We start from the raw sequence: 26948 nt of genomic DNA, 5'->3' as shown, positions 1-26948 counted from the left end.
TTGTCCCGGATTAACCCATGACTTTTCCCATTTAGGATTCTTAAAATAAATCCATTTTCCATCGCCAGTAATAATTCGATGCAAAACTGATTTTCTTTTATGTCTCTGAAGCAAAATTTGACAAATGGTTTTTCGGTTTTCCATCTGTCTTTCATTCAATTCATGTGGCACTCATTTTCCACACTTTTGGATCTTTCCCATAGCTTTCAAACGGTCAGAAATTGTTTGTTGTGCAACATTTAGCATTGCTGCCATTTGCTTGTGACTCAAAGTATCATTTTCATCCAATATTGCTTGCAATTTGGCATCTTCGAACTTTTTTGGCGGTCTTCCACGTTCTTCATTTCTTACATCAAAATCATTATTTCTGAACCATTGAAACCACCTTTTGCATGTTGCTTCTGATAGAGCATGATCACCATATGTCTCGACACGCATATTAAATATAAAATATTATATTAATATAAATAATTATATTATTTTTTTCAAATTAAAAAAAAATTAATGCTTTCCGCAAATCATCACTTTCTGGTACAAAATTCGACATTGTTAACACATGAAAACATATGATGTTATTTGTTCCATGACTTGATGTATACTAAATATCTTTGACAGATGTCATACCAACCACACACACACAAAAAAAAAAAAAAAAAATAAGGCTTGTTCACAACAAATGTTCCCTATCGACACATTTGTATCTTAACGCTCATTTCATACTGGTACACCTGGTATAGCAATACATTTTCTCCCACTACACTGCACTTACGTCGATGGCATCATACAGATTATGTATAACTATGATTGCACTTGCCCAGGTAGCCACATGTGTTACATGCTACTTCTGGGATTCGGAAAGGCATGCCGGCTTTGGATTGAATCGATCTGGTGGATTAACAACGAAAGCTGGCCTGCCTGCCAGCCTGGATGTGGTTTTTTGGTAGCTACCTACATTCACCTAAGTGAAAATTGTGCTGGTTCCCAAGTCTGACCTCAATTACATGATTCATGAACATTTAGAAAGAATGGTAAACGTGTGGTGACAGGTAGGGCATCTGACCACCCTCTACCGTTAACAATGTCTGAAACTACCCTCCTCACCTTGTCCAGAAACAGATCTCCCATATCTTATCAATTCAGTCACCTAACATCCACCAATTAACCACTATCCGGCTCAAAAGGAGCATCAGTACCACCCATGATGAGCAACTGAATCACATTATCTGCCTTTGTTTTGTCTACCTTTAATTGTGGCCTGAGATAAGAAATATCCTCCTAACAATCCTCCTCACCCTTCCCACAATGAACTCCTGCCACCCAATCAACCTACGCAAAATTCATGTCTGCTCCTACCCCACACCTTCTCCCTACCCCTTGCTCATGATGCATATCCCAGCAATAAATCTAAATGCAAAACTTGTCCCGTACATCCTCCTACTACCACCTACTCCAGTTCTCTCACAGGCATCTCCTACCCCATCAAAGGCAGAGCCATTTGTGAAAGCAGCAATGTAATCTAAAAACTTAGCTATAACCACTGTACCACATTGTATGTGGGTAATGCAACTAACAAACTGTCAGGCTGCATGAATTACCACAAACAAACTGTGGTCACTCATGTCCTTTCTTGTTCGCCCTTCAGCACCACTCCTCACAGCCTTCTCTTTTCTTTCCCACATGTGCATTCTGGTATTCCATTATCATGATCTTCTGTTCACTTGTATCTGCATTTAAATTCAAAGTCCTCCTCTTCTTTAATAGAACATCCAACTTGTAGTGCATACACTTCAGAATTCCCAAATTCTTTCCTTTCACTTTCATCCTGACCATCATCATATTGTCACTTATTCCCTTAACCTGCTTTCCTAACTAGTGACACTCCATGTCTTCCTTTTTCCTCATACTCACCTCCAGTACAGCCTACATTCACTCTTCAATTCCCTACTTTCTTTACTCTTCCACCTGGTTTCTGACAACCCTAGAATATACAGTCTCTTCCTGTTCATCCGCCTTTTCTGTCAGTGTCTGTATGTTCAATGTAACAAACTTAGTCCTTGAGAATTGCAGAATCATCTTCCATTATTTCTGTTCTTTCCGAGGCTTGTTCCATGTTCCAAAGTACATATTTTACCCACTACTGTCTTGCTGGGCCTATTATAGCTGGATTCGTTAACTGAGTTTTACCCTAGCTATGTAAACTGTAAATGAGAAATCAAATCTGTTCATAATTCTTGTAATATTTTTAGGTGAGTAGCGCTGTGTCCTTTCTTTCTATTGAATATCAACAATATGAAAAGCATCGGTTGCTACTCACCACACTGATGATGATGGCCATCATACCATCATATTTGTTATCAGTCCCTCAATTTACTGGAAAATGACATGAAAAGGTATGAAATGAGAAAATCAGCTCCTGGGTCTGTAACCATGTTATTGTGGATGGAAATGTACCTGATAGTAGCTTCAGCCAAATAGTTAAAACTGAGGTAAAACCCAGGTGATTAAAAACTGTCGATAGTTGCTGAAAGATACACCAAGGAGGCTTATCACAGTCAGTACAAATAAAGTGGGGTGAGAAACTAAAATTGGGCGAGAAAAGCATACTGTATAGATTAGAACTAATTAGCTTATACAGTTAGATTAATAAAATGCATACATAAAAGTTTTAAAATGCATGAAAAGTGTGAAGGGAGAAAGTAGCCTGGAGCCATTCAGGACACATTCCACAGTGAAACGTATTCCCCCCACAACTAACGCTGACAACGAACTTGGAGAAGCATTTAAGTTTGTTACAAATACCACTTTACCTCAAAAAATGTAGGATTTCGGTGGCTGCTAACCTTTCGTCTACAAATATCTGAGGTAATGAAGTAGACACATAGATTTTTTGTATCAGATAAGCCAGCATGGCACACACTTTGAGAACATGAGCAATCATGAGATGACTACCACAGCTGAAATGGGTAGGGGAGGAGGGGGGGGGGGCTGTTCTCATGACACAAAAGGAGCATGTGGCTAAGTCTGATGTAGCTAATATGCAGTCAGCACAGTATAATGGCTTCTTTCCGAGAGTTCTGGAGAGAAGTACTCCATGTTCAAGTTTGTCTCCTGAGGTTGCTTCTTTAGCTAATTTCTCACTGAGTTCATTTCCTGGAACATCCACATGGCTGCATCTAGACGAATGTTACTATTACTCCAAAACTACTGAGACCAACTAACAGGTCTTGGATGTTAGCAACCAAAAGGTTTTTGGGTAAGCAGTGAGGTACGTCTTGTAAGTAGCTGATGGAGGCACTACGAACCAGGAAGTCCTTTAATGGCGAGAGTTTTAATGTACTGCAGAGCTGGTGATATGATCACTACCTGGAAGAGAATACTTTTCATGCCTCCAACTGTGTGCAAAAGCAAAACCAACCCTGTCATTGTCTTTTGATCCATTCGTGAAGATGTATGTCAAATTTGAGCAGTCATGGGGGAAGTGAACAGAACAGGAATCACAGAACGTTAGGATCAGCATTTTTCTGGTGGCCACAAAAGAGGTCCATCCAAATCACAGGACTGGGTACATATCATGGGGGATGTCAAGAGGGACACAGACAAGACGAGGCAGTCAGATGTCCTCAAATAGAGCCTCCACTTATATTCCAGCCGATCCACCTATTTTTGGATGATTGATAAACAGCCTCATATGTTGGTTTTGAAATAGGGTCAAGTATCATGGATGGATAGCCATATGACAGATTACGATCACATAGCTCAGCAATATTTCCTGGTGTCTAATCCTCAGTGATGGAACACCAACTTCCACCAAAAGACTGTCTATGGGGCTTGTACGGAAGACTTCAGCTGCCAACCACACACCATTGTGATGGACCGGGACTAAAAAGCTCATTACAGAGGGTGCTGCCAACTTGTAGACAACATATCCAGAGTCCAGTCACAGTAAAGGCAGGCTTTACAAAATTGCAGAAAAAATTTGCAGTCTGTGCTCCAGGAGATGCTGTTGAGAAATCTGAGGGTATTAAGCTTTCTCAGGCAATTTGACTTGAACTGGCATACATGTGGTAACCATGTTAACTAACTGTTAAATAAAAGACCTAAAAATTTGAAACTTTCAACAACTTCAAGTAACCGGTTACTGAGGTAAAGTTCATGGAATGGACACACAGTTCAAAGTCGAAAAAAGTGCATGATGCAAGTTTTTGTGGGAGAAAATTGATATTCATGATTCAGGGTCCAATTATGTATTTTCTGTATGGGCACCCGAAATTGGCACTCTGTGGTGTGCAATGGTGGAGAGTTGTACACAAACAGAAGTCATCCACATATAGTAACCATAAAATCATAGGCCCCCCTGCAGTCACTATACCATTAACTGTGATGGCAAAGTGGTTTATGCTCAAAAACAAATCTTGAGGGAACCCAGTAAGTACTGTAAGTACTGTTTACTGAGGGTTGATTCTACACAGACCCACATTTGTCAGAGGGACAGGGGATTCCAGAAAAAATAGGTATAGGAAGGAAACTTTGGGAAAAATTGGTACAGAGCCCCAGAAGCCCCACTCAGTGTAGACAGGATGTGACACTGCCAGGTGGTACATCTTTTGTAGGTCAAAGAACAAAAAATGGTTCAAATGGCTCTGAGCACTATGGGACTCAACTGCTGAGGTCATAAGTCCCCTAGAACTTAGAACTACTTAAACCTAACTAACCTAAGGACAACACACACATCCATGCCCGAGGCAGGATTTGAACCTGCGACCGTAGCGGTCGCGCGGTTCCAGACTGTAACGCCAGAACCGCTCGGCCACCAGCGGCCGGTGGTCAAAGAACACCAATTGGGTGTTGGTGAGTGTTGGGCTCTGTAGTTTCCAGATGAATCAATTGGACTTTGTTTCATCAGAATCTCTGAAAGTCGCTTTGAAATTGTGATATACGTTCTCTGGCTTCCAGGCACCAACAATCATCAATTGACCAGTCTTTCGAATAATTTCTACAACCCATTAGTTAGAGAGACTGGTTGATACTTACTCAAAATTTGAGAATCTTTCCCCATTTCAAGATAGGAATAAGGTAACTTCCATCTGTCAAATACAATTGAAAAACTTGAGGATGTATTTCATCCTCTTGTTGTCTAGGTGTTACCTGTCTGATTATACATTTTACCATGTCCAGGGGCTGTCTCAACACTCTTCAATCACACTGTGGAACTCCCATTCACAAAATAGTACACAGTATGATGCAAAGCCTTGTGCATGACAGGAGAGTGAGTTTCATTCCACTAGGTGTACCTGGTTCAGAAAATTAGGATGGCCACATATGAAGTGGAGTTCATACTTGAGATGAAGGGGTGTGCGTCCCCATAGATGGTACACATTGTTTCCAAAACTCCTGCTTTCTCTTCTTCATTTTAAAACTATGCCTTCAATCAAAGTCTCTTGAATGCTATTAAATGTTCCATAGAGGAATGGCACTTGTGTTATTGAAATGCCCTGTGATGTTCTCCAATAGCTGCAGCTACTTCTTCATACCACCATGGCACCAGCATCCATCAAGAATTTGAAGAACAAGGTGTATTGTTGCTTCCTCAGTATGTATAATCATGTCACTAGCACCTTATACCACTCCTCTGATATCCTTCTTTTGGTTGGTTTCCACAGTTGCTTTGTAGCTGAAAACTTGTCAGTTGGCATTGCAAAATGACCAACATGGTGTATGTTCCATTGGTTGATGGGTCAAGAAAGAGTGATAGGAAAGTTATCGTTGTCTCAGAGGTCACCACGGATGGATCACTGGATTAAGGTGAGATGCTTTGTCTGCAAACTGCAATATCTATGGCTGAATATGTTCCACAGGCCGTACTGAAATGTTTTGCACAGCCAGTGTTAAAAAGGCAGACTGCCAATTCTGAAATTAACTGCTCTATTTTTTGGCTGCCCCACAGAGGCCTGTGGGCACTGAAATCCCCAATAGGGGGAGGAGTGGAGGCAGGTGATCCACTAGCTCCAGGAGCTCATGATACGGTATAGATCTGTCTGGGGGTAGATCGACATTATGCACTGTTAGCCTAACTGACAAGACACAAACAGCCACAGCTCCTAACAAAATGGCCACTGCCATCTGCTCACTGAAAGTGTCAGATCCAATGAGCAAGCACACCTCTCATCATTAATATGATTTATACAATACAATTTGTAAATTTTACTAGCTGGGAGTTGGTTTTCTGAGAACTGTGCCTCATGAAGTGCCGTGTCACCTGTAGAATAATTAATCATTAATTGATGGACTGCAGCCAAGTGGCAATGGTAGCCATTACAGTTCCATAAAGAAATAAGATTGGGATGAGAAAGCAGCAAAGAGGAATAGATGTACGGATTATGGATATTTTGCTGCTGAGTCATGCTCCACCTGAATGTGCGGTTCTTCACTGATATTCATATGCTTGACCTCAGGGGAGATGGGAGCTGGGTCAAGAGGAGCAGTAAAATTTGATTTAACTGTCAATTTATCCTTCTTGTCCCTGTAAGGTTTTGGGTCCTGTGAGGATTTTCCTGTCTTGACTTTTGCGATGGGGAAGGACCATTTTTCTTCTAGGACTCACAGCCTGTAGCTCTGTCATCCACTGGATGGTGGTAGAATGTTGTTCTGTTTTGTCCTGGGAGTGGGGGTATCTTGGCAGGTGTCCTCTTCCTTGATGATGCCAGAGGGAGACAAGACCACTGGTGTTGTGGGTGTGGGGATCGAGGGAGCTGGTGTTTCCTCTTCCTGACTGAAAAACAAAAACTGACATGTGGCTAGGGCAAGAGTGGCTGTTTGAGACCTTGTCATCATGGTAGGTGTGAATTTTGACACAATGTTCACAAAGTTGGACATTACATCAATCGACTGAAGTTCTTTAAACTTTTTTCTTAGCATCTTGATATGATAGGCTGTCAAGTGTTTTATATTCCTGAATTTTTTCTCCTCCCTGAAAACTGAGCATGTCACCAAACAGGATGAGTGTTGTGCTCTGGACAGTTTACACAAGTAGGGGATTGTTCACAAGGGCTGCCCCCATGAGTAGTCCTGCCACACTCCTCACAAGCAGCCTCATTAGTACAGCAAGAGTACATGTGTCCAAACTTCTGGCACAAAAAAAAAAAAAAAAAAAAAAAAAAAAAAATCATAGGAGGAGGAAAACAGGACTTGTCATCACACCTATAAACTATGACCTTAACTTTCTCAGATAAAACATTTCTGATGAAGGCTCTAGAGTCCACCCTATTATCCTAAGGTCCTCTCAGGATGCAATGAACAAAACAGACTCCATGGTGCTCTAGGTTAGCATACTGTTCTTCATTATCTTGTAGCATTAGATCCCAATGGAATATGACACCTTGAATGTTGTTGAGTTTGTTATGAGGAGAGATGGTAACTGGCAGATCTCCAAGCTTGTCACAGGCCTGAAGGGCCTGCAGTTGGTTAGCAATCAGTGTTTTGATCAACAAAGATCATTTCTCATCTTTACTATTGTAGCAATGTCTCCAAACTGATCCTCAATATTTTCAATGGGAAACAGTGAAAACAGCGACTTTTTTGTTGCAAAAGATTCCTTGTTGGTTCTGGAGCATAGCAAGAACCCTGCAAACTGTACATGCCCTGAATTAAAATCTTGGTTTCTGTTCGCTGAGATGGCCACGTTGGCATGGCCACCGGTACGAGAGAGTTTGATCTGTTAATATTGGTTTGTCCACCATAATACCACTCACTCCAATCAAAGGTCACCACAGTCTTCACCCCATCACAACAAACGCTACACGGCATAGTAGCTGTTGTCCAGAGTCCCGGAGCCACAGATTGGACAAGCACCTATTTACAACTCGGGCATCAGTAGGGTGATCCCTGCATTTTCAGGTGGCTACAACCATGTGGTTACATGACACCTCCCTCACCCCCACCCACCCCCCTCCCGCCCGCTCCCACACCCCAAGACAGACAGTCTACCATACTGGATTTCCAGTGTGAACAAAAATCCACTCTAAGAGTAGTGCAGGAGATCACAGTGCACAGTGGATAGATTGTGCACCTTGTGAGGTGCCCTGCCCCAGACAGCCCACAATTCTGTGAAATTAAAAAAAATGGAGGTCAAACCCTAAAAGGGGACTATAAGTAATCATGCCAAAAAGGTTGACAGAAAAATTATGAAATGAGCTAAAACTGATGAGTGTCCAATAGGGGCCAAGTCATCAATGTAAAAGCTTCACTAAGTATAAGACTCCTTTTAATCACCTCTTATGACAGGCAAGAAATACCTGTGGGACAATTCTAGTTCCTGATACGGCAAGTGGGCTCACCACATAAAGGAAGTGTCGACTGGCAGACAGACACAACGATAAAGAGTGCTAGATATTTTTTGACTCCTGGACTAAGTCCTTGGTTAGATATAGAATAAAATGAAACACACACAAATTTACAGAAGCACAACTCACACACACATGGCAACTATCTTCTCTGGGCACTAAAGCCTGGCAGCGAATGCATCTGAAGTGTGCAGCAGTCTTAGCTGGGGTTGGTAGGGGTTGATTATGGGACGGGGGAGTACAGCAGAGGCATGGGGTGAGCAGGAGGAGAGATAGCATTCACAAAAGGTGATCTGTGGGAATATTCTTCCCACCCCAGCAAAGATTACTGCTCATTTCGTACAACCCTTCAGTTGGGTCATAGTACCTAGGGATGAGAATCACTGAAGCTGCAAGTGCTGCCTGTATGTGACCTGTGCTTGCATGAATGTGTGTTTTGTTTTTTCCTGTTTGATGAAGACTTGGTCCGATAGCTGAATAATATCGAGCTGTCTTTATCATTTTGTTCATCTCCTCTATGTGGTGAATAGCAATCTATTCTTTTCATATTGTTGTCATTCCATGCCAATTCTTCCTTTATTTCTATTGTATATTTGTAAATGGTGGTTACCTAAATACGTTGTGACATACACGAATAATGTCACTACAGCACTGAGCCTCTCTCTATTGCTTCATCCTGTCTACAGTCCATTTTCTTTTTTTATATTTGACCATTGACAACACAACATTAGGTGAGCCTTGGCAAAAAGTATGGAAGGAAATGGGTTTAACTAGTAGCATCACTGAAGGGACCATTCAACCACGTACCTATACTTCAATTTGGAAGAGAAGTCAAACATGTGTGTGTGTGTGTGTGTGTGTGTGTGTGTGTGTGTGTGTGTGTGTGTGTGTGTGTGTGTGTGCGTGCGTGTGCGTGCGTGCGTGCGTGTGTGTGTAAGAGAGAGAAATATTCTCTTCCACTCTTCTCCCTACAACACATTCTAATGAGGCATTTTCTTGTAGATCTGACTTTCCCTATCTATTGAAGTTCTGCAAGGTCCTCCACACTGTTTTTGCTAAATTGCAACAGATTAATAGTGTACATAAATATTAACATTAGTGCATAAATCGGTGAATTTGAGGCAGAGGAGAGGGAGAGGGGGTGGGAGTGGGAGTAGGGGAGGGAGAGGGAGTGGGGTAGTGGGTAGGGGGGAGGAGGAGAGAGGGAGTGGGGGAGGGAGAGGGAGCGGGGGAGGGAGAGGGAGTGGGGGAGGGAGAAGGGAAGGGATTGGGGGAGGGATTGGGGAGGGAGAGGGGAAGGGATTGGGGGAGGGAGTGCGGGAGGGAGTGGGGAAGGGATTGGGGAGGGATTGGGGAAGGGAGAGGGGAAGGGAGTGGGAGTGGGGGAGGGAGAGGAAGAGGGAGAGGGGGATGGAGAGGGGAGGGAGAGGGGGAGGGAGAGGGGGAGGGGGAGGGAGAGGGAGAGCGGGAGGGGGAGGGAGAGCGGGAGGGGGAGGGGGAAGGGGAGGGGGAGGGAGAGGGGGAGGGAGAGGGGGAGGGGGAGAGGGAAGTGGGGAGGGGAGGGGAGGGGAGGGGAGGGGGAGATGGGGAGGGGAAGAGGGGGAGTGGGAGGGAGAGGGGAGAGGGAGGGAGAGGGAGGGAGAGGGGGAGGGAGAGGGGGAGGGGAGGGAGAGGGGGAGGGGAGGGAGAGGGGGAGGGAGAGGGGGAGGGAGAGGGAAATGGGGTGGGGGGAGGGGGAGGGAGAGGGGGAGGGAGAGGGGGAAGGGGGTAGTGGGGCAGGGGGAGGGGTAGTGGGGCAGGGGGAGGGGTAGTGGGGCAGGGGGAGTGGTAGTGGGGCAGGGGTAGTGGTAGTGGGGCAGGGGGAGGGGTAGTGGGGCAGGGGGAGGGGTAGTGGGGCAGGGGGAGGGGTAGTGGGGCAGGGGGAGGGGTAGTGGGGCAGGGGGAGGGGTAGTGGGGCAGGGGGGGTAGTGGGGCAGGGGGAGGGGGTAGTGGGGCAGGGGGAGGGGGTAGTGGGGCAGGGGGAGGGGGTAGTAGGGCAGGGGGAGGGGGTAGTGGGGCAGGGGGAGGGAGTGGAAGAGTGTGGAGGGAGGGTAAATTGGGGAGAGAGGTGGAGGTGGAGGGGGAGGGGGAGGGGAGGGGGAGGGGAGGGGATGGGGGAGGGGGAGGAGGAGACAGAAAGGAGGGGGAAGGAGAGAGAGAAACAAATTATTCTTTAATAATACTCACAGTAAGGATGCTGGAAGGTGTGTAATAACCAGAAAGGAGGTATCGTCCCCTTGCATATTGTGGGCTCAAAAATGTTTCGCCAACATGGGCACTCAGAGATTCAGGTAATGGTCCAGTCGTTACAAATGATGATGGAACTTCACTAAATGTAGAAGACGTCATAGAAGACTTTCTCTGTTGTGATGATGCTGCATCATCACTGCTGCTACTGCTGCTTTCTGCACAAATGAGAATTTATCAGTTAGAGAACAAAAAATTCCAAAATAAATAGCCAACTTTAATTTGTAGACATAAATGTATTTATGCTTCAATAGAAAATTAAAGTTAGTGAAAACACACACAACAATCTGAAGCTCATTAAGAAAAATGAGAAAACTGATGTTGCTATTTCACACTTTTATAAATTAGTGTTGTAAACAGTCACAAGAAGCTACAACATAAAGCTCAATAGTACATCGGCTATCATATAATATCTATTTGGGCATTTGATTTAATAAATAAATATAACTCATCACAGTTCAAGATAGTATGTTATTGCAGAACTACACTGATGTGTGTGTAAGAGGGCGAGTGGCAGAGTGAAGCTCAGTAGCAAGTAGTAGTGCACCCTGTCAGGCACCTGACAAAAGCATTATTCAGCTGCATTTGCCTGTAGCATGTGTACTGATGTGCACATACAATGGGTAGCGTTGTTTTTAATGTTAATGTAAGTAGGTACAGTTATTTAGCCAGTGTATTGTTCACCGGAATGGCACCACAAAAGCTTTTAGTATCCTCCTTTCCCCATGTGACTAAATCAGTCCTCAGTTCCAAAAAACATAGACGCTGGTCTCTGACACCCAATACCATTCAGGACTTGACTGCTACAACACTTTATCCCATCCAGGCAATGAATTTTTCAAGTCAAGCCCTGAAATGAATCCTCTCTCCCTCAAATGCTCTCCAAATCATCCACTGTCGCCTTCCATTGCTCTCCTAATCTCCTTAAATATTCTAGTCAAACAATATGACATTCCCAAAACATTATCCCTACCCTCAGGTTTCTACTCCTGCAATCACCCCTCCACAAAAGTTGCCCTTGCACCCACCCATTACCACCTACCCCATGTATAAATCATACAGAATCAAAAGCAGAGTAACTTGTGAAATCACATATGTTGTATATCAACTAATTTTCATCCAATGCAAACCATTTTACACAGAGCTGACCACAAGTGGCTGGGCACGTAAATGGGCATAGAGGAACTGTCCTTGGGCACACCCCCTACATGCTCTACAGAATGACTCAATGGACCTCAATGCCTGCTACACCACACAGCTTATCTGGATCCTCCCATCCAATACTAGTTTCCTTGAACTCTGGAGATGGGATCTTGCCCTCCAATACATCCTCCCCCCCCCCCTCCCCCCCTTCAGCCACCACACACTTTTTTTCCCTACACCTTGTTTTAACATCTTCATTCCCCTACAACCCCCAACCCCTCTTTCTGCACCCCCCCCCCCCGTCTTCTCCTGCAGTCCCAGTTCTTAGCACTAAACATTTGTCTTCCCCATAATTCGTCTTTGCTCCTCACTCTGCCCTTATCTCTTCACTGAAACTGCACCAGTTCTTACCAAGGTAACATCTCTCACCTCCTGTGGTCTCTGATGCCTCTCCCTCCATCTTTGTCTACACTCATCCAATCTACTGGTGTGTCACTCTCATCCTGAGGTTTTAGTGACCTGCTGTTACCTTTCAACTTTCCACTCCATCCTTTTTTTCCTGACTGAGGAAAGAACTAATAGCTCCAAAAGATACTATAATGTCATCATTTTTATGTTTATGTAACAACAGTACTAAAAATTTCACTTCCTGAAGATAAGTTCTGTGTCATATTTATTAGTCTACAACCAATTCCACTTTAAAATCATAGTGCCAGTATTTATTTGAAAAGAGGCTTCAACTACACTCAACTTATTTGGAGAACCATACACTGAGGTGGCAAAAGTTATAGGATAGTGATACGCACATATACAGATAATGGTAGTATTACGTACACAAGGTACAAAAGGACAGTGCATTGGTGAAGCTGTCATTTGTACCCAGATGATTCATGTGAAAACTGATGAGATTATGGTCACATGACAGGAATTAACAGACTTCGAACACAGAAAGGCAGTTGGAGCTGGACACATGGGACATTCCACTTCAGTAATCGTTAGGGAATTCAATATTCCAAGAATCACAATGTCAACAAGGCACTGTGCAGGTTGGTGGTAGCTCCATAATGGTGTGGGCTTTGTTTACATGGAATGGACTGGGACCTCTGGTCCAACTGAACTGATCACTGGCTGGAAAGGGTACATTCAGCAACTTGGAGACCACTTGCAGTCATTTATGGACTTCATAACAATGCCCCATGTCACCAGGCCAAAACTGCTCACCGTTGGTTTGAAGAACATTCTGGACAATTTGAGCGAATGAGTTGGCCATTCATGTCACCCAACATGGTCTTGCACTGGCAGTACTTTTGGAATTACGGATGGCTATAGGGGCAGTGTGGCTCAATATTTTTCCAGGGGACTCCCAATGGTTTGTGGAGTCCATGCCACAACAAGTTGCTGCATGATGCTGAGCAAAAGGAGGTCCAACACAATATTAGGACATATACTGTGACTTTTGTCACCTCTGTGTAATCTAAATAAAATTTTCTGTTTTGCAGAGGAGCGTTTTTAAGTTCTAGTTGAATGCACTATGTCAGAAAGTTGTGTGTTCCCTCTGCCATCTGCAACTGTGAGCGTTGTTTGATATGTTCTGGAGCACTAGAAGCAGCCTACCATGGAATTACAAGCAGCCTGTTGGTGTAGGATTTCAGTCAGTCTGTGCAAGGTTACAAATCATTTCAGTTGTTTGAGATAGGAAGTAAAACAGTTTGCCACAGATGGCTGTGTTTGAGAGATGCAGTATACCAGACAAGACATTGTTCACATTTTGTGGAAATTCGTGAAATTGGCTGTATGAATGAGGTTTAAAAGTGATATAAAAAGCCTGGTATTTTAACATATCTTACATATGAGTATAACTGTACTAACCAGCTAATAATTAATACAATTCATAAATACACTGATGGAAAACAAATTGCAACACCAAAAAATAATTACTGTAGAGTAATGAAATACATTTGTCGAGGTGACATATTTAAGTGATTAACACTGCAAGATCGCAGGTTAATGTAAGCATGAGATAAGCCACTGCAAATGTGAAATGGCAGTAGATTAATAACCAGTCCATGTAACCAACAGGCTGTTGGATGTAAACATGCAAATGTGCATGCACTGTGTTGTACAGGTGCTGGATGTCAGTTTGTGGGATGGAGCTCTATGCTTTTTGCACTTGGTCAGTCAATACAGGGTCAGTTAGGTTAAGGCTGTTTGTGGTTGACACTGGAGTTGTCATTCGATGATGTCCCATATGTGCTCAACTGGAGACAGATCTGGTGATCAAGCAGGCCAAGGCAACATGTCCACACACTGTACAGCATATTGGATTACAATGGAATGTGTGTTAACCTGTTGGGAAACACCCCTGGAATGCTCTTCATGAATGCAGCACAACAGGTTGAATCACCAGACTGATATACAAATCTGGATCAGGGTGTGTGGGATAACCATTGGAGTACTCCTGCTGCCATATAAAACTGCACCCCAGACCATAACTCCAGGTATAGGTGCAATGTGTGTAGCATGCAGAAAGGTTGGTTGCAACTCCTCCACTGCCCTCCTCCTAACCAACACACAGCCATCACTGGCACCGAGGCCTGAACCAGCTTTCAACTGAAAACACAACAGACCTCCACCCTGCCTTCCAATGATCTCTCTCTTGATACCACTGAAGTTGTAAGTGGCAGTGGTCTGGGGTCACTGGATGCACACAACAGGGCATCTGGCTTGGAGCTGTCATTGAAGCAATGATTTTGTAACAGTTTGTTGTGTCACTGTGGTGCCAAATGGCTGCTAAAATTGGTGCTGCAGATGCAGTACGATGCACCAAAGCCTTACAGTGAACACAGTCTCCCCTCTCACTATTGTCACATGGCCATATGGAGTCCAATCCTCCTGCAACCGTACATTCTCGTGACCATCACTGTCAGCAATCACACACAGTGGCTATATTCCTGCAAAGCATTACTGCAATATTGCAGAATGGCCATCCAGCTTCTCGTTGCCCTATTGCATGGCCTCATTCAAACTCAGTGAGGTGTTGATAATGTTGCCTTTGTCACCTTAAAGGCATTCTTGACTAACATGAACTCACCACATCCAATCTCTAAGGTAACTAATACTCATGACCATTACAGTATATATTTAAAGCAAACCTAATTTGTGTGCTCACAGTGCCACTCTTATGTGACGTGTGTGAAATTTTAATGGACATCATGTTTCAGATGTAAAAACATGCCTACCAACTTCCATTTATGTACACAACTCCTTCTTGGTGTTGCAATTTGTTTCTGTCAGTGTATGAACATGGACAAATTGTAGACTTTCTGAAGTGTGTCAGGTACTGTCTGTTATTCTGATGCAAAATGTTTTGCTTTCGATAAGGAATTATAATATAAACTCTTTTAGAAGAACTGATTTTACATTGTTTACCACAGAGCATATGTTACTGTCACAGTATCGTTTTTAAGCATGTGGAGCTCGAATGTCAATGAGCAGACTGAAGATTACAGGCAATGCTTTGTGACTATTTTCAGATTATCTACTTGAGCATTCGGCAAGCTCTTAAACTATGGGTGAAAGATGAACCAGGCTTATAAAAACCTTAGCAAACTGTTACTGAATACTGAATTAAATCTAACTATGTGATTAATACTGACAGTGGTTAGGTTCATTTCCAAAGAATATAAGCAACTTCACTACACTGACACCACTCCATAGTCACTATTATCTTGAGTATTTTTACATTTCTTTGAAACCCAAAATGATCATGCGCCAGACTGGCTTCTATCAGTCATTCCCTTCTCCTTTAGCAAATTCATGTCATAACCATGTTTAAGAACACTGGTAAATCAGTAATACTCTAACCTTTCAGTACAAATCTTGTTCGGCAGCAAAAGAAAAATACTATACATTAAAATCATAACTCAGGATTTGATTACATTTAAAGAGAAGCTAAAGGAAGAATAATTAAAAGGTATTTACAAATTAGACATTGTACAAGAAAAGTTAAGACGTTTCTAAATATACTTCTACATAATTTTTAATTCTTGCTTTTTCTAACACAGGGTATATATGTGGATAAGAAAAAAAAATTCCAGATTTTTCCCACATTTCCTGGTTAAAAATACACCTTTTCCCAAGTGAAAATACACTTTTTCCTGGGTGAAAATACACTATACCCTGAGTGACAGCACATTTCTAGAGTGTTATATAACAATATACTTCACTTTGTAGTTGTAAAACTTACATATCCTTTGACCGATAAAGATTTTATACACTGGTGTGGAACTTACCGGCAGTTATGATAATGAAACCCAGCAAAAAATAATGCATTTTGGAAAGATCTTTGATGATGATGATGATGATTGGTTTAGTTGGGCACTCAACTGCGTGGTCATCAGCACCCATACAAAGTCCCAATTTTTCACACAGTCCAATTTCTTTACACAGTCCAATTTCTTTACACAGTCCAATTCCTTTACACAGTCCAATTTCTTTACACAGTCCAATTTCTTTACACAGTCCAATTTCTTTTCTCAGTCCAATTTGTCCACTGTCATGAATGACAATGATAATGATGATGATGATGATGATGATGACAATAATGATGATGATGATGATGGGGACAACACAAACATCCAGTTCCCGAGCAGAGAAAATTCCCAACCCGGCCGGGAATCGAACCCATGACCCTGTGATCCAGAGGCAGCAATGCCAGCCACTAGACCACAAGCTGCAGACAATGACCTTTGATGGGCAACAACATGTACACTGCATATTTTTGTACTATGAAAGTACAAATACGAATTCCGCCAAATACAGCACAGTAGCTTTCAAACACTGAAATCGAGATTGTGATGCACTTTTGTTAGCGAACCGTAGCTCATGTCACATGACTTGCCAGCCAATGACAGAAGATACGCAGAGCATAGGATGTGATGTAGTCAGCCAATACCAACATAACTATTAAATAGTACAAACACATGACTAGGAAAAGTTACAGTTTAAATTAATTTACATACGTAAAGCTGTAGGAAAGCTACTCTTTCACATATAATATTGGTCGTCAAAATTTTTTTACTGGTCTTTCAGAGGATGTGATTACGAAGGATCCTAAGAGGACAGCTCAAATTAAAAGCAGCTGAATATTTCTGAGAAACATGACTGCAAATTTCACTGCTGTCCACCAGACATTTCATGGTTTACCTGGCTGAATAAATGTCTTGGTGAGCTCTTCGACTTTTCCATAGAAAAGCCAGTTATGTGTGAAATTGCTCAAGAAATCACATCTTACGGTTTTTAAGGTTGATTATACTTTTTTCCATCATTGTTGCATAATTTGTAATCTATGAAAAAAACAAAAATAAATATTAAAAATTAATCTTGAAGCTTGGTCTTTTTTAGTGTGTGTTATCCTTTAAAATATATCAAACACAAGTGTGCTGGTAACTTTCAAATAATCGCATTAATGGACGGTCTTCTGGCTTCAAATTTTTTTTTAAGTGGTTGGTTCTCAGAGTGTTAAGTTTTGAATGAGATTCAAATGCTCCACGATTTAATAAATTCATCACACATTCTCACACATAACATAATTCATCTTGCATAAAATGAAAGTTTGGAAGGTAGGAGACGAGATACTGGCAGAAGTAAAGCTGTGAGACCAGGCGTGAGTCGTGCTTCGGCAGCTCAGATGGTAGAGCACTTGCCCGCGAAAGGCAAAGGTCCCGAGTTCGAGTCTCAGTCGGGCACACAGTTTTAATCTGCCAGGAAGTTTCAAAATGAAATTTACTTTGAAAGTAACAAATCTAAAACCACCATTCACATTATTTTATGGTGAAGTAAGATTCTTTGTTACAATATCAGTTCGTACCAATGAAATTACTAAAATTCAACTGAAAACTAAAACGATTAAAAATACCCAGAATTCTAAAAAAAAGAGTCTGCTTTTTTCCCCTAATTTTTCCTGGATGAAAAAATTCCTGTGTTTCTTCCCCTATTTCCTGTTGTCCTGGGGCACATATACCCTGTAATACTGACAAGAGCAAAACTGAAGCACAAAGCAATCAAAATTTGAATTTGGGACTGAAGAACATTGTGCCAAGAAACAAGAGCTCCACATAATTCAGGAGTATTTTCCACTCCATTATCAATAAAGTAAATAGTGTAAAAAAAGTTGTCACGAATAAAGCTAACACATGACATGGAATATCATTAAATAAAAAATTAATAACAACCATCAGACAAATGAGATCAGCTTCAGAAATAATGACACACAAAAATTGCTTGCTAAATGCAATAATTAGTTCCTCATAGTGGCTGCATCCGAGGGAATTAACAAAAAGACTGCTGTACATCTGAGCTTTCAGCGAAAGGCCTTCTTCTAAAGTACAACACACACACACACACACACACACACACACACACACACACACACACAGAAGGACAACTCACATGCACATGATCAGTGTCTTTGGCTACTGAGGGCAGCCTCAATGACCAGAGACAGTGGTTATGTGCATGTGAGTAGTGCTTGTGTGTGTGTGTGTGTGTGTGTGTGTGTGAGAGAGAGAGAGAGAGAGAGAGAGAGAGAGAGAGAGAGAGACAGAGTGACTCACAACCCATCCTCACGGCTTCACTTTCACCAGTAACTCATATCCTACTTTCCAAATTTTACAGAAGTTTAGCTGCATTCCCTGCAGGACCAATACTCGTGGAAGGATATTGTTGAGACATAGCTTAACCACAGTCTAGGGGACTGTTTTCAGAATGAATTTTCACTCTGCAGAGGACTGTGCACCAACCTGAAACTTTCTGGAAGATTAAAACTGTGTGCAAGACCAGGACTCAAACTTGAGAATTTTCTCACAGATCAATTGAAGAATTCTTTTATCAAAATGGTGAGGAACGAGTCAGATTACAGGTACGAACACATGATTCATGTTAACTGATTTAAACATATTATTTTTTTAATTTTACTCACGAAACTACACGTAATTTTTTTTTTAAATAGGCTAGTATTTAATAGAAATTCATCCATGGAACAGGGGTCTAGAAGAAACGAATGTAGCTTAGATCTCAAATTTACTTTACTGGTCTTTTATGTTGGCCAAATGATTAAAAATTTTTGTTGCTGAGCCACTGAAACTTTAATAATGGGTTATAAAAGTCATTTTTCACTCTACTGAATTAGGATTGGAAGTCGCTATTCTTCTCAAATTGTGATGGATTATTTATGATGAATTTCATTAGTGAATACCTGTATTGTGACAGTCCACTAAAAATGCCTAACTCCTTGGAAAGGCACCAACATGACGAATGCAGGTGACCATAACATACCGGTATTATCCTTACTGTTTAATTTTGTGCAATAAATATTTTCTTTCTAAGTGGTAAGTTATTCTACAAAACACTATTGAGTGGAAATATGCAAAATATGTCAGGATTTGATTCACTTGTTTCCAAGGCTAGCAATTATATAAACAGCAAAAGTAGCTGAACTGAACTGTTTGAGACAATCAGTAATATGCTTCTTCCAGTTCAAGTTTTCATTAATACGCACAGCCAAAAATTTGGAGCATTCTACTCTATTTACTACTGATTCCTGTCATGTGCTACTTCAGTTGTTGATATTACTCTATTTGTTGTATAGAACTGAATACAGTGCTTTTTTCTCTTCTTTTTCAAAATTTAGGAAAAACTCATTTTCAGAGAACCACTTAATAATTCTTTGAAACACATCATTAACGATCTCTTCTGTTGTTTTGAGATTTTTTATAACCCTAGTACAGTCTGCAGCATCTGGTTGTTGAAAGTTAAGTAGAAGGTTATTCACGTACGTTAAGGTATAGGAGCCAACCGAAAATTGAACACTGTCGGCCTCCCTTCGTGGTTTCTCCCCAGTCACTAAAATTTTCTACCCTTTCAACATTGTTTGAATTATTCAGCACAACTTTTTGCATTCTGTTTGTTAAGTATGATTCAAACCAGTGTGAGTAAAGCCATCAGTTCCATAAAACTTACATTTTTCTATGAAAGTAATATGACCTACATAATCAGTTGTCTTGGAAAGACCACAAAAAATACAAACTGGCACTATTTTATTATTTAAGGTTTGTAATATCTGGTGATTGAATGAAAAATAACATTCTCAGTGGTGTAACTCTTCTGGAATGTAAACTGTGATTTGATAAGTAAATTGTTTCTGCTTAAATGTGAGACTAGTCTTGAAAACATTACTTTTTGGAATATTTTAGAAAAAGATGTGAGTCAGAAAACAGGACGACAATTATTTCTGTCTTTCTTGTCATATTTCCGTAAAGAGGTTTCACAATTCTTATTTTAATCAGTCTGGAAACATTCCCTGCACCAATGATGCATTACATTTTTCACTAAGACATTAAGTTAGAATAACTTTTTCAGAATTCTGTTTGAAATTCCATCAAGATGATACAAGCTTTTGTTATTCTTTCTTTTTTATTGTTATGTTTATAATTCTATTAACAACAGTGAATGATGTTAGTGCTACTTCTAGCTCTTTAAAGTTTTGTGGAATGATATTTTTAAGATATTCTCTTGCTTCTTCAACTGAACCACTTAATCCTATTTTTTCTGCTACATTTAGACTCTGTATGTTAAAAATACTTGCAACTTGTGAATTATTAGCCACAACATTGTCATTTAGTTTAATTGTTACAATAGCTGGTACACTGACTTGATGTCCTGTCTCTCATCTGCCAATACCCCAAATGATTTTAATCTTATTATGTGCATTATTATTTTATGTCAAGATGTATATACTTTTTGACATTTTAAGGACTTTCCCTAAAATATTATAGTATTTATTTTTTAGTATGCAAGTAATGTCAGATCTCGAATTATTCTGGCCTTTATAAAAATATTCTTCTTCCCCTTCCAAAATATTTTACTTCCCTTTTCTATACATAGCTTACTTGGTATTTTTTTAAATGGATATTCTGGATAACTTTTTAGGACAGCAACTTTCAAATACTGACACAAATTTACTATCAAATAAATTGAATCTCTTATTTACATTATAATAACATTGGCATCTCTCTCTATATATACCTAATCCCATACCACCTCTTTTTAACTTACTCTAAAATGTTGTGTACTGTTTTCATTAATAAGCTTCACTTCTTTGTGTGAACCTGTAAGGTGTTATATTGTTTACTCCAATCAATTAGTCCATTAACAATTGGGAGCACATTGTTTAAGTCTCAGCACAGTAAAAAAATTATCCATCAGGGCCCTACTATCTTGCTGCATGCGAGTTGAAAAACTGACTATTGAAATTAGATTGGAATACCCAAATAATATTTCCAGTTCATATTTATTGTCTGTATCTTTTCAAAAAATCTACATTTAACTCTCCAAAAACTACTAACATTTCTTCTTATCTGACTGGTACCTGAACAATGCATCTAGATTTCTCATGGACAAGTGCTCTACCGACTGAGCTATCCAGGCATGATACACAAGCTGCCATCACAGCTTTACTTCTGCCAGTGCCTCATCTCCCATCTTCCAAATTTCATGAAGTTCTCCTGCATATCATGGGGAACTAATATTCCTGGAAGAAAGGATATTGTGGAGACATGGCTTAGCCACAGCCTAGAAGTTTGTTTCCAGAATTAAATTTCACTCTGTGCTGGAGTGTGCACTTGCTGGCATATGAGGTACCGATGGAAGTACAGCTGCGAGGGTGGGTCACAAGCTGTGCTTGGACAGCTCAGTCGGTAGAGCTGTAGCCTATGAAAGGCAATAGATCCCAGGTCTGAGCCTCGTACAGCACACAGTTTTAATCTGGAAAGAAGTTTCAAGTATAGCAATATTTTTAGTAATTACAATCTTTTGCTGCTTTCATAATAATAACCCATCCCTCCCTCCTCCTGCCTCTTCCCCCAAATCTCTGTTCATTTTCTTTTTACTTCCAATCAATGATGCAAGACAGATTTCCTTGGAGACTGCATCATGCAGTACTAACACCAATTTATGATAATGGTAACAAGGAAACAATCTACAATTATATATCCACCCCACTTCTTGCAGTCTTTCCAAAGAGAGCAGCATATAATAAAAATAGTATCCACTATTCTCAGCATAATTTGTCAACTTCCTCTGAGTCTGGCTTCTGCAAAGTATTCTACACAGAGAAAGCAAATTATGATCTCTCAAAACAAGTCCTGCAAAGGCTAAAACAAGAAAAATTATCCTGTTGCCTTTTCTGTGACTTTGTTAAGTCCTCTGATCGTGTAGACCTTATAACTGAGGCATGAAAATATTATGGCATTACTGGCATGTCTGCCTTCGGGGTCTGGAGGTTAGTATCATGGTTCCTGACATGGAAGTTCGAGGTTCAGTTATCAGTGTTCTGAGATGAAAAGATCTGGAAAGGGTCCATTAAGCACTATAAAGACAAATGAGATTTTGTTTGCAAAAATATGCAGAAAACTTGACACACAAAACCCCCAAAGAGACACTGAATAAAGAAACCGAGTATCGGACCTTAGGCACACAACAGTGTTTGTTTAGCGATACCAACATTTCTGCATGAATGGAGTCTCACCTCCAACAGAGTCTCACCTTCTTTACAGAAACCAGAACTTAACATTAGAAAATGAGCACCTTGGGGTAAGTAATTCTAAAATAATGGCTAAACAACGAAATAGTTTTTAAAACATCCACACAGATAAAAAAAACTGATTTTCAAAATGAAATTATGATGAAATAATTTTACTAATTACACTATGCACTGAGTGGTAGCAGATACAGACATACATAAAAAAGTGCCATAAATTTTTGAAAAGAGGATCCCTTAATCATTTCTTATGCTGGATGAAAGAATACTCTGTTCAGACGGCACCAGTGTCATCTTTCCTTCAAATGTCTGTATCTGTTGCTGCGGCACAGCTTTGTACACAAGAAATGACAAAGCTCAAAATCAATAATTCTCCCTTCTTTCAGCAATGAAGTATTACATTCTACCAGGGAACACTGAACAACACAAACCATGAGAATAACAAAGTGTTGTCACCTCTCCGTACATGCTGCACTACAGCTATCCCTCGTGATCGTGTCTCAACCAATTTGTTACGAATGCTGGTCAATTTCTCAACTGATAACTGTTTCAGTCCCTGGAGACGTGATCTGGGAAGACTTTTTCCATTTGCATCAGACTCGACTATTGTAGCTGCAAAATAAATAACAAGTAGAGTGTTATATTCAATATTCTACCAGTACCATATTTTATGAAATATAAGACACAATTTTTTCTTCAAAACATTGCCTCCAAAATTCATGTGCCTCTTATACTCAAAATTAGTATAAAAATGTCCAGTGCTTGATTCAAAATTCTCACCAGTCTTAAAAATGGCCAATCCATCTCTACCTGGCAACAATGGATTCAACTAGCAGTAGCAGCACACCAATGCAACAAAGATGCATTGCGGTGATTCACAAGCTTACTAGCACTGTTTCCTTCCTGTACTGCCATCACGAATCCACAACACTGTCTAACATATGATGCGTTATTGCAGTCTACAGTACCAGTGAACTTGAACTGAAAGTGATTTGTGTTATCGGTAACAGTACAATATTTTGTTAGTAGCTAAATACATAATGGTAAAAAAAAAAGTATCAATGTGATGTTAATTATAAATTGAAAGTATTAGCATATGCAGAAGAACATGGAAACAGAGCAGCTGAGCACCATTTCAGCCCTCCATCAACAGAAATAACCATTCGCGATTGGCAAGCTAGTAAAGAAGAACTGAAATAAATGAGGAAGACTACATGTGAAAATAGAGGACTGAATGCAATGTGGCCAAAATTAAAAGGTGATGATTTTCAGGGATTTTAAAAGTCAGTTCAGTTTTATAAACTAAGCTTTTTTTTTAGTCTAGCTTTGCAATCTAATAACAAAAATAGTAAAAATGTTATTCTATTAAAAAAAAACTTGCTTTAAAATTAAGATGTGTCTTATAGTCTGCAGCATCTTATAGTCCATAAAATACAATAATTTAGCTGACATAAAACACTTCTTAAACAGAATAAAATTTATTTCACTTGGCACCGCTATTCTGAGTATGTCTTTATTGTCAGTGAAAACAGACAAAATATTATTAACTAATTTTAGCAGGCTGTATGCGTTAATGCACTGGTTCACAAACTCAAACACAAACCCCTGCTCACACACACACACACACACACACACACACACACACACACACACACACACACACACACACACACACACACGTGCATGCACGCACATGCATAAACAAGTAAACCACTTAGAAAGATTGGATGATGACCAGATACTAACTGTAAACTGTAAGAAAACTCTTGGGGCAGTGACTGGTTTCAATAGAAGTTGAAAAATAGTGTGTGTGTGTGTGTGTGTGTGTCTGTCTGTCTGTCTGTCTAAAACATTGGACTTATATTCTTTTTTTCCACTTGCTACCAACCTTAGTTTCAATACTGTTTTGCTAGTACGCTGAGATAGTTATAGACATATTGCTTCCCTGTTAACTTGGCTCTGTGACCATTATCATAAATAAAGGTCATCACTTTCCATTATTAATTGTAACAGTACAGTTTAAACAATGGAAAATAAATATGAAAAGGACAGACTGCTACTCACCACATTGATGAGGCAATGAATGGCACACTGACACAATGGAAAAGACTGTTACTTATTATTCAGCTGTCAGACTTTGTCATTCATCAAACATAGACAAAAGAAACACACATATATGCACACATGCACAGTTCACACACACGTCACAGTCATCTCCGGGCACTAAGGCCTGACTCAATAATGTTGCTGTTCTTAATAATATAGTTTTGTTTATGTGTACACTGACAAACTGAACACAGTGTTGTCTGCTAGCTAAGGTAGATTATGTTGGCAGCACTGAGAAAGCTGTCACTGTCAATTGAGGCCATTCGGTTTCAATCATTACAGCTACTCCCATTAACTATTGCACTAAGCATCTTCTTAGAATATGCAATTGATATTGTTTTGGGAAGCCATATAAAAGATGGATCAAAGTGTGAAGCTAGAATGTGTTGGTGACTTACCTTGGAGATGTAGAAAAAGATGTGTGTGCCCAGTAATGGAAATTATGGAATTTCAGTTTTATATATTAAAAAATATGACAGTATACAAACAAATTCAACATACACTGAGACTGACTGCTGGTGCTGTATGGCTTGGCATGACTGGCACTGTCAACGGGCCAAGTGTATCCCGTGGTGCGCTGTTCCAGCAGCAGCTTCCATTGACTGTGATTAATACAAGTGATCTGGAAAAACAACAATGGCTCTTCACCAACATGGCCTGAGGGCTCCAATCTTCTAATGAAACTATTATTTGGAAATGCAAACAAACTGTTTTAAAGCAAAGAATGGTTCATAAGAATATGCTTGGACCGCATACAGAGAAATAAAATTTTAGTGTTAAGAACTGTCAAAAAGTGTAGAGTAAACTTGAATACTTGTATACACCAACCACGACAGATCCTACATCATTATTAGAAATCAAAAGCACATAAGTAACTTATGACTAATAATGTTATGGATAAATGCTTAAAATTTCAAACTACCCCACTACACCAAGAAGAGTTTTTTTCCAAAGCTAATAATGGTTCTGAAGTACACAGATGACAGGCCAGTTTCCAGGCTTTTCATTTCTGTTTTCTATTAGCTTGAGTCTATAATTTACTTCTAACTGAATTCTTGAAGATGTTCATGTATATCTGATAACTGATCATCACATATATATTATGTTGGCAATAAGCTTGATAGATGGGCGTGCAATACTGCAATACCACACACAGTTTGCTTGTGTGATGAAAAAGGCTTAAAATTGTGTGGATATGTTGCTGCATTAATATTGACAAAAAAGTTATGTACTTGGGTGAAAGGAGGGTTACGACTTTGGTTAAGCAAAACTATCATGTAGAAGATATTGTCATTTAGAATGTCAAATCAGTCATCGTAGTCAAGACTGCATACATTCTCTGTCAGCTACTGCTCATCATGTACAACCGTCCAAACTGATGCTAGAAGGTCGCAATCAACACAATATCTTCTACTACTGTGTGACATCATTGTAAATTAGGATGTGCCTATATGCCTAAATAACATCATTCGTTCCATATACTACTAGTGCTACATGCCAATGTACCACATATGATCAAACATTTAACAGCATATTCATGTTTTCTGTATGGTAAAGTAGTTGTTGATTTTGTCACTGTAAGCTCATTTGTTAGATATTTTACCAACTGACAATGTATGAAATCATATGATCCACCAGCATTTTGCTGTGATCACTTTCCAAATTGAAGGAGTGTACTACGAAAATACCACAAAAATGCATAGATTGCTCCCTTAATTTGGGTGTAATTTGTGAATGTGTTTACTACATCTATTAGTTTTGGAAAATAATTATTACAGGCCTATAACATAAAAAATGTACACTAATTATTTATTTATTGTTGCTGTTAATGGCAGGAGAATAGGAATTCTTAATGGTGTAACACTTTTTGTGGTCAATAGTGTTTTCATAAGTAGACCAATATTAGAGAGATGCAGATGACAATAAAATTGCTGGTTATTGAAAACCCAAGAAGGATAAAAGAATTATATCAGTAGTGTGACTACTCAACATTACAGGGTAAATCCACAAAACAATCACATTTGAAAAATTACAATAAAACCACTTCATTAAATATCTACATCCAAACAGATACTGCACAAGCCACCATATGGTACATGGTGGAGAGTACCCTGTACCACTACTTGTAATTTCCCCTGCAGTTCCACTCGCAAATAGAGTGAGAGAAAAATGTCTGTCTGAACACCTCCACATGAGCCCTAATTTCTCATGTTATCTTTGCGGTCTTTACGCATGATGTACGTGGGCAGCAGTAGAATCTTTCAGCAGTCAGCTTCAAATGGCAGTTCTCTAAATTTTCTCAATAGTGTTTCTCGAAAAGAATGTCACCTTCCCTTCAGGGATTCCCATTTGAATTACTGATGCATCTCCATGACGCTTATGTGTTGCTTGAACCTACCGTTAACAGATCTAACCACCCACCTCTGAATTGCTTCAATGTCTTCCTTCAATCCGACTTGGTACGGATCCCAAAACTC

The 26948-nt window shown here is 40.2% G+C and overlaps 1 protein-coding gene across 1 annotated transcript in view; it reads right to left on the bottom strand.

Annotated features, from left to right (window-relative positions):
• Positions 1–26948, bottom strand: part of LOC126236303 (uncharacterized) — a 451155-nt gene that overhangs the window by 363976 nt on the left and 60231 nt on the right. Inside the window, exons 4-6 of the mRNA XM_049945503.1 lie at positions 24973–25093; positions 22822–22977; positions 10566–10783 (exon numbers count right to left, since the gene is read on the bottom strand). Of these exons, the coding sequence (XP_049801460.1) occupies positions 10566–10783; positions 22822–22977; positions 24973–25093 (495 nt within the window). The remainder of the gene's footprint in view (positions 1–10565; positions 10784–22821; positions 22978–24972; positions 25094–26948) is intronic.

Source organism: Schistocerca nitens, chromosome 2 (assembly GCF_023898315.1).
Source record: "Schistocerca nitens isolate TAMUIC-IGC-003100 chromosome 2, iqSchNite1.1, whole genome shotgun sequence".
In the NCBI taxonomy this organism is placed as follows: Eukaryota; Metazoa; Arthropoda; class Insecta; order Orthoptera; family Acrididae; genus Schistocerca; species Schistocerca nitens.
Note: the sequence above shows the minus strand (reverse complement) of the source record. Positions and strands in the feature narration are given on the sequence as shown.